Here is a 12,950-nt window from a genome sequence, read left to right as displayed (position 1 = left end):
ATTTCATATGAATAAATATAATAATTTCTCACAAACCACTCATAAAGTGCTTCCACCTACTGACTACACCTCTAAATATATTCACATGGCCAATGTGTTTCAGTGAAACATTGGGCTAACCACGGTCCTCTTCTATTGGAACATTTAAACAAACTCCACTAAACCTAAAGCAAGTACACTCGTTAAGGCGCGACTGTGTATGGTGCTATGCTACACTATGCTCAATAGTGGTGCTTCCCTTAAACAAACAGCACACAAACTGATGGAACTGCAGGTAAATTCACACCAAATTTACATACTGTAAACTGTTCCAAGAATTTTTTACAATTATCATTATAAAGAGCAATGCCATCAATCTCTCATGTTGTTGACTGGATTTCAGTACACTGATCATTTAGATTTAACGTCAATGCAAGTATTGTGGAACTGGGTGTATACTGTGTTTACAAATTCCCTGCATTTTCATAAATCTTGTAATCTGCACATAAAGAACATTTTAAATTCCAGGCACTCACTTTGATTGCATTAAGCACAACATAACATTTTTAAGGAGTTGCACAAATTGCAGCAGCCAAAAAGGGATATGTACATATGTTCATAGTTCTTCTTTTTTTGTACAGTACTGACTGATGTTGATACAAACATAAATCTACTCTTTAACATTATGGCTTAATGTTCACAATGTAAATAAAGATAGTGTACAATGAAAGTGGCTAAGATCACTGGAATGGCTTTGAAAATGTTTGACCAAGACATTTGAATAATAACTTTGTTCTTCAAATGCAGAAGGACACATAATGGCAAACTAATACCTCACATATTTTACATTTTTCTTCTTTTTCAAAAACATAGTATTTTTCTAACAGTCTTCGTGTGTAAAACAAAGAGAAACTGTATCATATTTTGGAAGTAAGTAAGAGATCATTTGAGTGCAGCGTTAAAGTGGTCAGCCCATAACTACCCAGAGGGCTGACATCTGCAGCTGAATCACGTGGCTGTAAACAAGAATCAACTGCAACCCCAGAGATTCTAAACTCTCCACCTGCCTGTCCTAACCCGCTTTTCTGATCTCCACCTGTCACTGCAGCAGTTCAGTCTTTTTTGTAGGTGTGGTCGACTCACCCTCACCAGAGTCAGACACGTTGATGGGGCTGTCCCTGGAGAACACCTCCGTTGACTCCCTCCAAATGCAGTCGGCAACGGTCTTAAAGGAATGGTTGCCACATTTAGGCCGCACCTTCTGCGAAGCATTGTTGACAATCTGTCGGCTGTTGGAGGTGGCTATCTTTATCTTCAGGGCGGCATCAACGCGATCCACTACTGTGTATGTGCCGATGCTGCCGTCTTCGAAGCCAATGATGATGTTTAGTGCTCGCTGGGAGAGAGACAGGAAGGTGGGTGTCTTGTATAGGGAGCATGTGCCGATGCTCTTGCCATCCGCAAGGCGCATCACGATCAGATTGGACACTACACCAGCGTCATCGTCTTCATCACAGTTTCGGAAACAGATATACACTAGATAACGTCCGTCTCTTGATAATTTCTGACGCCAAATGATACCAGCAGCATGGACAAGCCTCAACTTCCCACTGTGAAGATCCAGGACATTAATATTCTCATCACCTTTGGAGACAATTCCTAGTTTCCCATTGGGTGAGATCTGGAAGTCCTCTAGATTTTTGAGGAAGTTGGTTGGCAACTGGACACGCCTGCAAACTGACTCATCTGCCACACTCCAGATGAAGACGGTCTCTGTGGATGTTATGAACACCACACAGTCAGGGCAGTCAGGAATGAGCTTGAAATTGACGATGGTAATGCCATCATCACAGACGAACTTCTTCGATACGCTGCCTGACCACAGGCTGACAGCAAGGAGTTTGTTTTTGGTGGTTCCAACAAGGAAAGTGTTTGCTGTGGTGATCAATGCACTCTGGAGGGTGACTAAAATGTTGCACACTTTATGCCCAGTCCCAAGCCTCCAGACTCTGGAGGCATTCTGCTCGCAGAGGGATACCACAAACTGGTCATTGTGGGTGATTAGCAGCTGTGATATTCTCTGTCCATTGATACGGAAGATGTTTTCTCCAGTGTTGGTTTGCCAGATGTACTGACTGGACTTGTCATCTGAAGTCACCATGAGATCCCCTGAGGAGGTTAAGACACAGTTCTCCACTATGCCCTCATGCTTAAAGACTGTCTCAATAAAGCCAGTGCTGAAGTTCCACTTGTGAACAGCCTCTGAACCATCCATGGTAAACACAAAATCCTCTCTGCCGGACAGCTGCAGGGTCTGGATCTTCTTGCCTGTTTTGTCGATATTGGACATGGCAGTGATAATATCAATGTCCCAAACTGACAGCACTCCACTGCTGGCAACAGAAAGGAGCAGGTTGTGGTGGGTTGATTTAATGAGTTTGACGATAGCCCCTGAGATCTCAATCAGGCTAGCCATGCACTGTCCACTGTCCCTCCTCCAGACAAAGATGGAGGAGGTGTTCTCCATGGAGGCCACAATGCTTTGACCATTCTTGGAGAGAACAGCAGCCACAAAGCGTTCAGTGCGTTTGGCTTTGAACTTCTCTACCATTTTCCATACCTTTGTGTCCAGAACTTCAATACTTCTAGCCTTGCAAATGAGAATGGAGCGCTGGTCTTCAGATAACTCAATGCCCAACACTTCACTGTCATCCCCTCTGCAATCATAATCCTCCATCAGACGTGGGTTGGTGATCTCTTTGGTGTTCCATACTGACAAACTGCCTTCATTGTCAACCATCACCATTTGGTTAAGGGTGTCCAGAACTAGGATGGACTTTACGAATCCCCCAGAAAACTCAGAGGTCATGGTGGCCAGCTTGTCTCCATTTCCCAGGTGAAAGACAGATGCAGTGTTGAGGTACTGGCCACAGAAGGCATACATTCCATCTGGAGAGCACTGAACACAAGTCACCTCATACCAGCAATGGAACTGGTAGAGAGGCCAACCGTAGAGTAGGTCAATAACGTTAACGTCTTTACTAGCCTCAAGCCAAGCCAAAGCATGATGGGTGGACAAAGTAAAACCATTAATGAAGGCCACCCCACCAGTGACACCAGCATGCTTGGACCCCTTGATTTCAACCTCAGATAAAAGGCAGGACTTGTGATTATCATAGATAAGCAGCGTGTTTTTGGTTGTGGCCACGACCAGATACTTTTCATCAGTGGTTAGTCTTATTCCAAGCACAACGGATCTGGCTGTGTCAATCTGTCTTTGAAGTTGTCTGCTCTCTACATCCCATGTGCTGACAGACCCATCTTCGAGGGCTACAAGGACTATGTTTGGGGCTAGAGTGGGCAAGATCTCCACAATCTGCATGTAGCTAGAGCACAGAGGAAGCCTCTCTGGACTGTAGGTGACGTCCATAGAGGAGTGGAGAGGCACAATGGAGCAATACTTCGGACCATCTTTGTCACACTCAAGGAGGAGGTGTCTGAGCTTCGGGAGGGAGGTGACAACTGGCAGTAGCCTTTGTTGCAATTCTGCAGACAGCGATGCTGGGTTCTTCAGCACTTTGACCTTGATGCTACGTAGAGTGGTTGCCAGGAACTTCAGTTCTTTTTCTTGGGTGTAGCTGTAAGCTAGGTCAATGTCTGTCAAAGCCTTTTCAAACTGGCCAATCTTGATCATTGTGTACAGCCAGCTGAAGTTCATGATGACACCGAACATGAGGTCATCAGTGCGCCCACTCCTGGTAAGGTGGTACACCAGCTCTGTCATCTTCCTATGGTTGACAAAAAAAATGTCAGGCTCCAAAAGATTGCACTGGAACACCCAAGGCTGCTCTGGAGTCTGTCTGTCATAGGAGTACTTGTCAGAGGATGTTTTTTCATGGGACTGCTGATGGTGGGGGTTTTTGTGATGTGATATATTCAGGGAAGTGAAATGGTTGTTATCATAAGTGAAGATCTTCTTCCTGCCTCCTGACCATGCACCCAGGAAGTACTCAGCTAGGAGACTGTGCATTTGATGGACGTCCTCCTCGTTGCTAAGGTACAACTTCTGGGCAATGAGATGCAGGTGTCTGTTGGCCCAAACCATCAAGGTGACGTTACGTACCTGACGTTCCACCAGATAACCATCAAGCTCCTCTTTAAGCCTTGCAACCAAATCATACGAGATCCTCAAAGGGTTTTTGAGGTAAGTTGCCACAATGACATCACCCAGAACTATATTATCAAGGGACAGAATATCTTCCAGCTCAACCTCAGTTAGCCCAGCCTTGGCCATGGTGATATACCCTAACGCTCTGAAGACAAATCGTTGGCCCAACTTGTTCTCTACTGAGTAGAATAGTTGCTCTATGCTTTCATGCACTGTGGAGCACAGGGACCTGTCATCCACATCTTTGTGAGACCTCCAATGAACTACTTCTCTGTAGATGAGATTGACAAACATTGGCAATGTACACTTGGCAAGTGCCTCATTGACATAGATCTGTTGGCCTGAGGTGACTTTTCTCTTTACCCCCAGCAACTGCTGTTTTAATGTTTGGCTGCAGACTTTGCGATCCCTCTGGAATAATTCCACGTAATACCCCTCATCATGGATGAGCTGTCGAAGCTTCTGCAGGATGCCATGTTTATTAGGCAATGTTGAGACTACAATGCGGACTGTCCGAGGCAGATGTATGGGGAGCCACCACAGCTTACGAACTTCATCAGCTTCTGAGAGCTGCTCCAGGGCGTCCAGGACAATGACCAAGGGTCTGTGAAATGAGGCTTCCCCTAGAAGGTTGATCAGAAGCTCTTTCATCTCCTGGATCTTGTTAGGCAAAAAGTGAATCAGGCAGCGGTAGTTTATTGCAATCTGTTCACAAATGCTCTGGAGGAGGGTGCGTAGGTCTGTGGAGGGCTGACTGGAGCCAATAAAACGGACAATAACCACTGGGTCGGTTTCAGGGCCCATTTCTTTCTGCAGCCATGTGTATGCCTGAAAAACAGTATTGAGAGATGATTGTTAGAGAATATAGAATAAAGGCTTTTAAAGATATTTTTTAAATTATTCCATATTTGAATAGCACATATGATACTCATGTAGGGCTATGCACTGAGAATCTACTGAAATAAATCCTAACAAAAATGAAAAATAAAAAGTGAGGGGAGCGGGATTTCATTCATTGTTGTTCTAACAGTATGAGGTAGGGCTCATTAGCACAGCAAGGAGGAGAGATTTAATAAATTTGCATTGTATTTATACTGTATAGCTATGCTACACCAATTTTCTAACTTTTATTAGATGTAGAAAAATGTTTGTCAGTAATGTTCATTCATAACGATCTCAAAGAAATAAGAAATGTATGTACGTTTTTCGTCATACACATTTTATGAATCAGTCCAATTCAGGATTTATTGATGTTATAATTCCATTCACAAATTCTTTAAATGGCCCAGTTGAGAGTTCAGGAGACATTCAAATGTTTTTTGACAATTTTGGGAAATATTCATGACGCCTAATCCAACATAACATCAACATGTTACAACATAACTTAAATGTAGCTATAATATGTCATGTTACATATGTTACATTTAATACAATTACAATTTACCTGCAGAACAATGCAAAATTAGAGCGCTATCGATCAGAATCACAATCAGAATCAGAAATACTTTCATAAAGTAGAAAAGGCAAACATTTACATGTTGCATTTCTGTCAACATAATTCTTGTCAAACTGTGTGCCTAGCACCCACTATAACATTCAGAAATAAATGAAAGTCTATATACATACATATCTTTAATGAGCTACATGCAGTATAGGCCAGCTATTATGGGCTTGAAATTCTGCAGAATCTCTGAAGACTCATCCCTGCTATTGGCAATATTTTTTTAATGGTGCCAAAGCAGCCATTGAACTGTTAGGAAACAATTACAGTACATACCGCTGAATATTATGCCATTGTCTATTTAACAACTAGTTTAATTTATCATCTGATATGTATTATTCTGGCTGTGCAACTGTGTACGATTTGGCTGATGATATGAAAACCTGTTTTGCAACCTTACACACTTGTTATCATCACAAAACTCTACTGAGGCCTAAGGCTACAAGTTACAGCGGTGAACTGTTAAGATTAAAACTCCAAATAAAATACCTTATTATTCCCTTTCACAATTTTTCTTCTCGTTGTCACTTTGTAACATTCACCTAACTCATCAAGTGTGTACTCACAAAACTGAAAATTTGTCTTTTTATTAATCCAGTTTTGTAATAAAGATGTGAATGCAAATTTCTTTTTTTACACACATGCAGTAGTGTGCATTATTCATAATCATAGTTCCAGACCTCATTGTGTCTGACAGACAGATTACCATGCAACACAAAGCTCTGTCCCGAGTCCCACAAATGTTTGATGACCTGGATTCCTCTGGTCTCGGTGGACTGGTTTGAATTATATATCAAACAAGATATAATTTCAGCGTGTTAACCTGTGAGTCACTTTTATCTCCCTTACTCACCACACTGTGTTTCCTTGTTTGTGGTAAGTAAAGTAACTCACAGGTCATTACTTTGTACACAAACTAGAGTTATCTATATTTGTACACTTTTTTACACATCTGGCTTTTCTTTGTCAACAGTCTTTTTCACACATGCACTGCAAACCTGAAATTATCAAGACATTAATTGGCAGAGCTGTATGTGAGAAAGCAAATGTCTGAATCAGTTGGATCGAGCATCAAACAGAGTTCACTTTGCCAACGCCCTAGTACAAAGTCCGTGTGATGTCCGATTGAGCCAATGTGTGAACTGAGCCAATGACTCCGGGAACTTCTGTCGGTCAGGGCAGGTGCTGAAATCGTTTCAAATTCAAGCAACAGCAAGAGACTTTTTTGTTTATGACCGAATTATGAACCGGCTCAGAGACCATGCTGTATTTCGGAGTATTTCCAGTAAGTGACAACGTGTCTGAGACACGTCTGAGTCTGGAAAAGCTCCTGTTTTGTGCTTCGTGTGTGAAAGAGAAGCTCCAGACAAAGTCCCGAACCTCATTCTTTTGACACTGTCTGGAAGTTCATATGAGAAAACGGCTATAGATACTTATTAGAACAAAACATAATATATTCTGTACAATTACATGACTAAATATTAATAAGAATGACTTTGTCCTTTTATGCTTTTGTGTTACATGACCAGTGATGGGTATAACAGCGTTAGGAAATCACTGCGATACTACCGGCATTACTTTTTAGAGTAACGAGTAATCTACTAATTACTCATCCCACTGTTATAATGGCTTTACAGTTACTGCCAGAAAATGCAGCATTACTATAATAATTAGCTCATTGAAGCTGTTTATATCATCTACATCTCTAAGCCGAGCGGCAAAGACTGTTATTCCTTGATGAGGGGGGGGCGAGACAACCGCTTAAATTATGACGATTGGCTGAGGTAGAGTAAAATTTCATGGTACGCCAATCAGTGGTAGAGTTGGGCGAGGGATTTTGACACAAAATCTAAAGCATGTGTGGTTGAAAACACACAAAAGTAATAAGTAGTAAAGTAATAATACCTAGAAATTTGATTGTAGACTCGTCTTACTGTCCCAGAGCACCATCAAAATAGTTTAGATTTCTGTAGACTGTTTATGTTAATAGTTTATAATATTTATATTAATCATTAATAATTCAACATACACATGTATTTTAAGTTCCGTTAAAGAGGGGTGGAGGTGGGGTCTAAATTCTTTGAGCATTTTAGCATTTAAAAAAGTACTTGAAAGTTACGCAGTAGTCACTTTCCATAGTTACTCTAGTTTCTTTTTGGGAGAAGTAACTAGTAACTTTAACTAATTACTTTTTTAAAGTAACGTGCCCAACACTGTACATGACTAACCACAGCTCAGTCACCTCAGAGGAGTACAGGACCTCTGCTTTCAAGAATATCTGGTGCGGTTTGAGCTTAAAAACATAGATGCTCCAGGTTTCAGATGAATCAAACCAAACTCAACTGGAATTTCATCCTGTGGACTCGAACGCGGAGTGGTGGCACAGTGGCCCCAGACCACTTCACCCTTTAAATTGTTTGCACAGCTTTGTACCTCTGTCTGTTTAACCTTAATCTATTAACATCCATCCCTCCTTCAAACACCAAAGCCACATAGGATTTGAAACTATTCTTATTTTTTGTTTCAACTGGCTGCACATACTAAATGACTAGAGATTAATACACATTGGAAAATATGATGCTGGGAATTGTAGAAAACTACAATTGTCTTGCCATAGCTGTGATCACAAACTGGTACAAGTATTTTATGATCTAGCCCTTTTTCACACTTTAACTGAAAGATTTAGTCAGCAGTTTGAATGTTTGAAAACTGGACTAAATGTGAGCTGGACAGCCCACTCACATACTGCATGCGTATTAGTGCAATCAGGAGGTTTAATAATAACTGGCTAATCTGTGTGGGCAGTACTGTACAGTATTATTTCACAAGCCATACAATCTTTTGTATCGTTTAATTCATCTGATCTAATTATTTATTTTTTTAGCAGTTGTCCATTTTATTAACTATAGGGTATTTCTTTTAATTCTAATAAGTACTAGTTAATTTTAAATGGGCAAAAAATGCATATCTGTCTTTTTGTGAATTTCTAAGACCTATTTAAACTTGAGGCGTGTGACTGTCAGTATGTTCAATGTGTTCTCATAAACAGGTCCATGACAAATACTACGAAAAGTAATGCACGGAAATTTTTGAGCAAAAACATGCTGACTGACCGGACCAGAAGTCAAAATACCCTAAACCGGAAGTGCAACGACGCATAAAAAACAATGAATTTAGCCGACAAAAGGTTACGGTTAGGGTAAGACATGAAACATTCTTGGTTGGATGGAACTTTTTGAAAGATCCACCTGGTATTAAAACAAGAAAAAACCAAGATGTTCATGGCACGAAAATCAGGTCAGGCTTTAAGCCAACAGGTAAACTCCCCTGATGAAAACTAGGCAGACGGCCCTGTTGCACTGAAATTATTTGATTCATTTGTGGCAGAATTGGCTGATGATTGTAGACTAATTCTGTATGAAATATTCATTTTTCCTCTTTCCTCCTTGTCCATGTCCTGCTACAGACCTCATTCTTCACGTCGATCACAAAGTTTTAAGAGTGCGTATGTACATTTAGAGTTGCTGTTTCAATCTTGCGTCCCGGACGATATTTGATATGATCGACTTTCAGTGGAATCGTATTGTGAAGAAATCATATATCGAGATACACAATTACGTCATCTAAACTGAAAATAACAAGTACATACTAATTACAAACTTCTATGGTTATTGAGATATGTAATGATCCACAGTATATCAGAATAGAACATTTTGGCCATATCGTCCAGCCCTACGCTGATGTTGAGGTTTTGATCATTGTTGCATTGCTTTATCCTGTAACATTATTATTATAGTTTTTTGGGATTGCAGATTAGATTTGATTTCATGTATTTTATTTGAGAGTACAGCTGTAGATTGATATGAAATGGGAAAGAGTGAGTGGGAGCGAGAGAGGGGGGGCATGCAGCAGATGAAGTTGAAACGGGATGACTTATCCTTTTTGTATGGGGCGTTCGCTCTACCAGGTGAGCTACTGAGTGCCCCTATCCTGTAACATTTTGTACTTGGATAATATAAATGGCGCTTACAATAAATTAGTGCACCAATGTGATGTTTATTACAAAGGTTGGACAGGAGGGGTAGATAGCAGGGTGTGCTGTGTGATCTTGGCTATGGTGTGATCCTAATGAAGCAGGGCAGCCAGATGGCGCACACAAAACCAGAGAATGAACAGACAATACACTATGCATATAGACACAGAGCTACATGCATGATCACATTAAGAAACAAATGTAAACAGAAATAGCTACAGATGCGCACAAGCGCCTGAAAAAGCAAACCCGTGCACAGATGTGTAAGGTGCACACGGACATACACGCACACGGCATGGCTTCACAGGAAACTAGAGACGTGTGCATGGCGATGGACTGTCTTTTGGCAGACACAGATGGTCAAGCAAGCCTTTGATGAGAAGAGATGAACAGTTGCACGCCCCCTCATTCTCTGTGGTACAAAGACGGACACATGCTCAGATCAGACGGACAGACGACGACAAGCGTGAAACACACTTCGAGAGCCGGCCAAAGTGAATGAGAAAGAGGGGTGGGGATCACACAGGAAGAGAAAGATAGCACCTTCATTTTTAAATATTCTCTCTGTTATGTCTCACCTGTTTGGCCACCTCAGACAGCAGCAGCGTCTTCCCAGTGCAAGGTCCCCCGTACACCACCAGAGGACTCGTTCTGCTCGCCTTGGATGGCAGAAGGTACTCTTGTACATAATCCAACGACTCGGTCTTGAACTCGTAGAGGGCTGCGTAGCTTTTACAGAGGGACAGGTGCTGCAGGATCTCATCGTACAGCGGGTCAGTGTCCGTGTCAAAGTTCTGCTGGACCGTGGCTTGGATGATATCCACCATGTCCTCATAGAACTGTTTACACAGACCTTCTACATAGTGGCTCTCCACTTCTTGGGAGTAGCCTAACTTCATGTCGCAGTGAGTGACCGAAGAATAGACACGGAGGTTGGAAGCAGCAACGACTGTGGGGATGAATTCGTCCCGTATCTTCAGAAGGCGTTCGTAGGATTCTTGGTTGCGCATCACGCGATCACCGCTGACTACGATGTCCATGTATCGGGTCATCTCGGGGATCTTGGCAAAGCGGTCAAAGTTGGAGATCTTGCGAATGTAGCAGACACATTTCCTGAGAAAAGCAGGAGTTTGTTTCCCAAGGGCAAAGTCTAATTCATCCTCCAAGGCTGAAATAAGAAAAAACAACAACTTAGAAATCATGCGCAACTCTTCCATAGAAAATTACTTTTGAAAACTTAGACTACGTCACTGTGTTTGACTGGGATGGGTTGTACTAAACTGGTACCATTTCCTGGATTGATAAGCTCCCAGGAGAAACAATGATGCTAACCATGTTTGTGTTATCTTAATTCATTAAAACATCACGGTTTCCACCAGTGCCTGGTGCCGCTGGGGCATAGTAGTTCTGTTTATATTATCAGCTTGGATAGACACTTTAAAGCAATTCTCATCTTTCCTGCATGTCTCACAGCGCTTCCCTCCAAAGTCTCACCGTCTTCCCCCTGCCTGACCTCTGACGCTTCCTCCTCCCCCGACATGTGCTGTGAGAGAGAAATGCTGCGTTCCAGTGCCATGGGAATTCCAAAGCTTAAATTTAGGGGAGATCGACCCACCCCGAATTAGCCTGTAAGAGACAGGCATTCCAGTGCACTTTGCCTCATTGGAGGTCAGAAACTTCGGACTTCCCTTGGCACTGGAACGCAGCACGAGCAAGTGAAAAATGGCGGAAAGGTAAGAATTGCTTTAAGCCTCACCCAAGGTGGAATAAAGCACTGTTACATCTTTTATGTATTTATTTCTTTACTAGTATAGATGAGAGCATCAATAAGTAACTGTATCGATAAGCATTATCAATATCATTCAAACACCCATCCCTAGCGTTTGGTTAAGTTCCAAAACGGCCTAATGCAGATAAGAACCACCACTTGGTTTATAATGTACAACTTTCAAAGATAAATGTCTAACAAATGTAGGATTTAGATTTCATCCTGGAGCAAAGCTGAACAGATTTAAGAAGCCTTTAGCCTCCGATTAGCAAGATTTCTCTTGAGCCTTATTTAAGAAGTAACAAAGTTGATAAAATCAGGTAAGCCAGCACTACTGATATTGTATCACAGGCTGAGTCGGCTGCCTGCAACTGCCATCATCTCCTGTGTAGTTCAGCTCACATAGTAGCCCACTAATTAGGTGGGAGACAGAAAAGTGTGAAAGGGAAGTTCCAGAAGACGGCACAACTTCCTCTATACGGTACAATCAAGCACCGCTTAAAGCCCAGTGTGCTCAATTAATGGGCATAAAAAGTACAGTTTCCTGACACAAAAGAGCTGCTTCCTTTTCATGTGAAGCTATCAAACGTTTTACTTTACAATTGCTTAATTAACTTTGTATTATTCTTTATTTCCATCATGACAAAAGTCTTCATGGTGTGCCTGCTCTACCAGAACAGGGCCAGGCCTATAAAACATGGACTTGTTATCGGATCCTGAAAACATATTGCGCGGATAATCTCCCACAATGACAGCCTGAGAAAAGAACAAGAGATGTCTTGAAAGATTAATTCAGTGCTGTCCAAACAATTCAGCAATGACTGGGTGATTCCCAAATTTAGTCTTTTATAGCGAGGAGAAGATATGGAGCTAGAGAGAAAAATAAACAGTGGGAGGGATTGTTCAAATGTCACAGTTGTACCTTTTAGCTTTTTGCTTCACACCATCACAGGTATGAAAATCTAGGAGAAGTAGAGCTCAGATTGGCCCCTTTGGTGGATAGTAATTAGTCTATCTCAGGAGATAATTAGCCATCGCTGACAATATTGTATAATACCATTTTTTAAATAAATAAAAAGGGGGTCACATTCTTGAGAAGTCACTTGGCAACTCTCTTTACCTGTCAGTGCAAAACGTACTTTTGATTAATTACTGAGAGGTGAGCATACAATGTGATCAATCAATCACTGTCATCTGCTGAGCTCAGTCTGACAGATGCTGATTGCATCCCATCACTTGTTTCCAATTTGGTGACATGATAACAGTCTACATGAGAGCCTTGCTTGGAGATATGTCCTTCGACCCTTGCCATGTTTTTTTTTTTTTTTCCCCCACAGGTTTTTATTTAAAAAATATTTTTTTCTCATACACGTTAGCAGAGGCTTTCTCTATTTCAGGTTAGATGCTTGTGAATTGATCGACGGTGCAACTAAGTATTACTTTCATTAGCGATTAATCTACGTGTTTTTTCCAGATTAATCCACAAGGTGCTCTATAAAAT

The 12,950-nt window shown here is 41.5% G+C and overlaps 1 protein-coding gene across 1 annotated transcript in view; it reads right to left on the bottom strand.

Moving 5' to 3' along the window:
- Positions 1-1,052: 1,052 nt before the first annotated feature.
- The window catches only part of LOC310964242 (NACHT and WD repeat domain-containing protein 2-like), a gene marked incomplete at its 5' end in the record, with an annotated part of 50,453 nt that continues 38,555 nt past the window's right edge, over positions 1,053-12,950 (bottom strand). The window contains 2 exons of the mRNA XM_083937300.1: positions 1,053-4,975; positions 10,260-10,849. Of these exons, the coding sequence (XP_083793426.1) occupies positions 1,079-4,975; positions 10,260-10,849 (4,487 nt within the window). The 3' untranslated portion in view covers positions 1,053-1,078. The remainder of the gene's footprint in view (positions 4,976-10,259; positions 10,850-12,950) is intronic.

This window comes from Echiichthys vipera (assembly GCF_963691815.1).
Source record: "Echiichthys vipera genome assembly, chromosome: 22".
NCBI classification, from domain to species: Eukaryota; Metazoa; Chordata; class Actinopteri; order Perciformes; family Trachinidae; genus Echiichthys; species Echiichthys vipera.
This window is presented reverse-complemented; position numbering and strand designations above follow the sequence as displayed.